Source organism: Teleopsis dalmanni, chromosome 1, assembly GCF_002237135.1.
Source record: "Teleopsis dalmanni isolate 2A chromosome 1, ASM223713v2, whole genome shotgun sequence".
Taxonomy (NCBI): Eukaryota; Metazoa; Arthropoda; class Insecta; order Diptera; family Diopsidae; genus Teleopsis; species Teleopsis dalmanni.
In genome coordinates this window covers 133952116-133957532 of record NC_051846.1, presented here as the reverse complement: position 1 = coordinate 133957532, position 5417 = coordinate 133952116, and the positions used below count along the sequence as shown (strand labels likewise).

The window sequence follows — 5417 nt, the reverse complement described above, 5'->3', positions numbered from 1 at the left end:
CTTTAGCTTTGTAAATTTAGTTCAAGTGCTGAATTTACGTCACAAAAGCGCCTATTCACTGGATTTAAGTGTTCAGTGACTAGGATAATTAGGACAATCATCGAAATCTCTGGGTTCAAGTACTCAGTGGTTTTCTTGTTTAAATAGAATCAACATAAGTACTGGATTCAAGTGTTCAATACTTGCAAATAGTTGATTCCAACGTTGATCAGACATTTTGGTTTGATCGTACATTTTGGTGACCCCGTGAAACGGACAGCAGCACAGGACTGGTTTGACGCAGCAACAGTCAACAGTCAGCGGTTAAGTTTCAGCATTCAGCATTCGAAGAACATTCTTAAGCACATTTGGCAAAAAACTACAAATCATCAATGACAACTCTTAATGAACTCATAGATGCCCAAAAAGAAAAGGGCGAAGAGATTCAGCGAATCATCAGGAACTTCAAAAAGGATTCGGCTGAACGCAAGCAAACATCAGCATACTACAGTGAAAGATTTCGTCGGCTTGATGTTGCTTGGAAGCAGTTTGAACAAACTGACACAATGCTCAGAACTCTCATCGATCAACCGACAGATGATGAGTATTTTACATCTTCCTATTACGAGAAAATAAGAGAACTAACAAATGAATACAGTGAAATATTCAAGACAGAAGCCATTCGGATCAAAGCAGCAGACAACTTTGGTGAAGCTGCTAGTAATCAAATGGCATCACAGCCGCAACTAGTGGCTACGACAAATGGTTTGATAAGAAAAATATCTGCTCGAATGGCAGCTCTAAAAAGATTAGTAGAGAGCTTGTCAGAGAGCGAAGGCATACAGCCACTTCAATATTACGAAATTAAATCAAACACAATCATGCAACATTGGAACCAATTGGAATGTTTGCATGATGAACTATGGGAAAACTTTGAAAATCCACTGATGTCAGGATTCAATCAAGATGAGTATTACCAAATTGAAGATTTGGTACAACAATGTTTGATAGAGTTGTCCATAAAATTGGATCAATTACAACAGAAACAAGCAACAGTAGCAGAACCAAACATGCGGTCCTCACTGCCATTACCAAAGGTAACAATCCCAAGTTTTAATGGGAATTACTTAAAATGGAGGCAATTTTTTGACTTGTTTACACAAATGGTAGACAATCAGCCACTACCAGCTGCTCAAAAAATGTGGTACTTGAAATCACATGTGACAGGTGAAGCTGAAAAATTGATAAGTCATTTCAGCATAACGGAGGACAATTATTTGGCAGCTTGGACATTACTGCAAGACCGTTATAATAATAAAAGGGTCTTGGCGTCCACGTTAATCGATGAACTTCTAAATCAGCCATCAGGCACATCAACTGTGGCAGCAGTTAAAAATTTACATGACACAACGAAAGAGTGTCTATTAGCACTAAACAATCTTGGCGTTCAAACGACATTTTGGGACCCAATTTTGTTACAGGTACTAATTAAAAAACTCGATCGGGCGATGCTCATTAGATATGAGCAATCTCTGGCAAAACCAAAAGAGATACAAAAAATTCAGGAGTTTTTAGCCTTTTTAGAATTACAGTTCCAACTGATGGAAGTTGTAGAACAAAAAGATAAGGTGGCTATAAAAATTAAAGCAAATCGAAATAACTCAGTGTCATCGGCTGTAACAGTTTCTAAAGGAAACAACAATTGCAAACTGTGCAATGTAGACAGGCACCCACTGTATCATTGCCGTAAATTTTTGCAATTTTCACCATCTCAACGATTGGATTGGGTGAAAAATCAACAGCTCTGTTTTAACTGTTTCAGAAATGATCATGTGGTGAACAAATGTTCATCAAGAAGTTGTACCAAATGTAATAAAAAGCATAACACGTTGCTACATTTGGAAATTACAAAACAGAACATTCAACCTAGCTCAAGTGGGTACAACACCGCAGTTACCACAGCGACAGCAAACACATCCACAGGTCATCGTGATTATGTTCTCTTGCCAACTGCAAGAGTCAAAATAACTGCATCGAATGGAAATACAAGTGAAGTCCGAGCATTACTAGACTCTGGTTCGCAAGTGAACATAGTCTCTGAGCGTCTTGTCAAAAGGCTCAGTATATCAAAAACAAAATCGTTATTGTGCATAGAAGGTATAGGAAAGGTGCAAAAAAATTCAACGCAGCGAGTTAACATCAAATTGCAATCACTTAACTCAAGGTTTACTACAGAAGTCGAAGCGTTTGTGCTTCCAAATATAGTTCCACCTCAACCAAGTTGCAGCTACGATATTTCCAAATGGAAGGTCCCGAACACCATTCAGTTAGCAGATCCAACATTTTTCCAACAAGGGAAAATTGATATTTTACTCGGTGCGGAGTTCTATTTTAGTCTGTTAAAGAAAGGTAAATTAACGCTTGCTCCTGGGCTGCCAGTCTTGCAAAATTCTACACTTGGCTGGATTGTCAGTGGCAAGGTTGCATCAAATACAGACAAATCAAACGTTTTATGTGCAGTTTTTGGCGGTGGGGCGGAGGTTGTTGATAATAACTCATCGTTAGAAGATGCAATTGAACGATTATGGCGAATGGATGAGGTGAATACAACAGAAAGGACATTATCCAAAGAAGAAAAATTATGCGAATCTCATTTTGTGCAGAACGTCCATACAAATAAAGAAGGACGTTTTGTGGTAAGGTTGCCGTTTCTGGAAAACTCATTGACGTTAGGGGAATCTCAAGAAACAGCTTGGAGAAGGTTCATCAGTCTTGAACGACGACTAGCAAAAAATGATGTTTTGCGGAAACAATATGTCCAGTTTATGGAAGAGTATGAGCGATTGGGTCACATGACTGAAGTAAACTTGGATTCCATGTTGACTCCAAGATATTTCATTCCTCATCATTGTGTACTAAAACCAGATAGTACAACTACTAAACTTCGAGTGGTGTTTGACGCATCAGCCAAAACTACATCTGGACACTCGTTGAATGATTTAATGTATAACGGACCGACAGTTCAAAGTGAACTCTTTTCAATTCTGCTCCGTTTTAGGCGACCACGGTTTGTTTTCACCACAGATATCGAGAAAATGTATCGTCAAGTTTTGATAAATCCTGAAGATCGGCGTTATCAACTTATCATTTGGAGAAGCAGTCCAAATTCTACGATTCGTTATTACCAGCTAAACACAATTACATATGGAACTCGAGCAGCTCCTTACCTAGCAACAAGATGTCTGCAAAAGATAGCATCAGAAAACAAGGTGAATTATCCATTGGGAGCTCAAATCCTGTGTGACAATTTCTATGTTGACGATGGACTCGGTGGATCAGATAGTTTAATTACGGCTATTGAAGCTCAAAGGCAATTAATCCATATTTTAAAGAAGCATCAGTTTTATCTACGGAAATGGAGTGCAAACCATCCTCAACTTTTGAAAAACATTTCTCAAGATGATCAAGAGGTAAATCTAGATTTTACTAATGATAATAACGAGTCAATCAAAACGCTGGGATTATTTTGGTTGCCCAAAGCAGATTTATTTGGAATTAAGGTCAAAATGGTTACTGAAGGAATAATCACGAAGAGAGTCGTTAGTTCTGATTTAGCTAGACTGTTCGACCCACTTGGTTTAGTAGCACCAGTAATAGTCAAAGCAAAGATTTTCATACAACACTTATGGCAGTTGAAATTATCTTGGGATGAACCACTTCCTTCAGATCTTCGTACAACATGGTCAACATTTAGAGAAAACTTAAGTACTCTGGAAAATCTTCAGGTGGCAAGACATATCTTCAGAGGCGAGGTTCCATCATCAACACAGCTACATATTTTTGCTGACGCATCTGAAAAGGCATTTGGCGCTGCAGCATATGTCAGAGCAATTTTAAAAGATGGTAGAATAATAGTGCGACTGTTATGTGCAAAGTCAAGAGTAGCACCACTCAAAAAACAAACGCTACCGCGACTAGAGTTATGTGCGGCAGTCTTAGCAGCGGAACTCTCAGCAAGAGTGAAAAGCGATCTTCAAGAGAAGGACCAGCCGGTGTTTTTGTGGACTGATTCAGAAATTGTGTTGTCTTGGATCAACTCACAGTCCTCATCATTTCAAACATTTGTAGCTAACAGGGTGGCAAGAATTCAAACTTTAACTCTGTCTGAACAGTGGCGACATGTTAGGTCAAAGGACAACCCAGCTGATGTGTTATCAAGAGGACTTTCAGCAAGGGCGTTGTCAACATGTGCACTTTGGTTTCAAGGACCGTTCTTTTTGCATGGAAGGCAGGAAGTATGGCCACCAAGGTTTTCATCATCATTACAAGTTCCAGTCGATCTGGAGAAGAAGAAGGTTGTAGCTGTAGCAACTCAAAGCAATGACGCAGATTTCATATACAGGATTCAGCACAAGAATTCATTTAAGACGTTACAAAAGATAGTAGCATATGTTCTTAGATTCACTAACAACGCAAGAAAATCAAAGGAGTCACGTGCCACACATATAGTACTTAGTGCCAACGAATTGGATGCAGCATTAATAACTATAATATGTCACATTCAGGGTAATGATTTTCATGAAGAAATCAAACAACTGAAGAAACAAGGCCATGTTGATAAATCTAGTTCAATCAGTAGTTTATCTCCATTCATTGATAATGCAAATGTTCTTAGAGTAGGAGGACGCTTAGAAGCCTCATCATTACCATACGATTCTAAACACCCAATGCTGATCCCATACAATGATCCATTGGCAAAATTATTATTCGTGATGTTCCATGAAGAAAACAAGCACTGTGGCCCGCAGGCACTATTGAGTACAGTCCGACAACGTTTTTGGCCGATTAAAGGTAAATCAACAGCCCGAGCAACAGTTCAGCGATGCATTCGATGCAACAAAGCACGTCCGCAACTATGCCAACAAATTATGGGCAATTTACCAGAATCAAGAATAACTCCTGCAAGACCCTTTATTAATGCTGGTGTAGATTATTGCGGACCATTTTGGATCCACTACAAGGTGAGGGGCAAAAAGCCAACAAAGGCATATATTGCTGTCTTTTGTTGCTTTTCTACAAAGGCGGTACATCTCGAGTTAGTGACCGACTTATCAACAAATGCTTTCATTGGAGCATTAAAACGATTTATAAGTCGACGAGGGCGTTGTTTGAATATTTACAGTGATAACGCAACAAACTTCGTAGGCGCCAAAAACCAGTTAGCAGAATTAGAAGAAAGCATTTATTCTAATGAAGGACAAGAAGCAATAATCTCTGCCTGCAGTACCACAGGAATAAACTTTCATTTTATTCCACCAAGGGCTCCACACTTTGGCGGTTTATGGGAAGCATCCGTAAAGTCCGCAAAATATTTGTTACTACGCAGCGTTTCAACAGCATCATTGACGTATGAAGAACTCGAAACAGTAGTGGTGGAA

At 39.1% G+C, this 5417-nt stretch overlaps 1 protein-coding gene across 1 annotated transcript in view; it reads left to right on the top strand.

The window, feature by feature from the left end:
- Positions 1–371: 371 nt before the first annotated feature.
- The window catches only part of LOC119666214, a 9745-nt gene continuing 4699 nt past the window's right edge, over positions 372–5417 (top strand). The window contains exon 1 of the mRNA XM_038075497.1: positions 372–5405. Within this exon, the coding sequence (XP_037931425.1) occupies positions 372–5405 (5034 nt within the window). The remainder of the gene's footprint in view (positions 5406–5417) is intronic.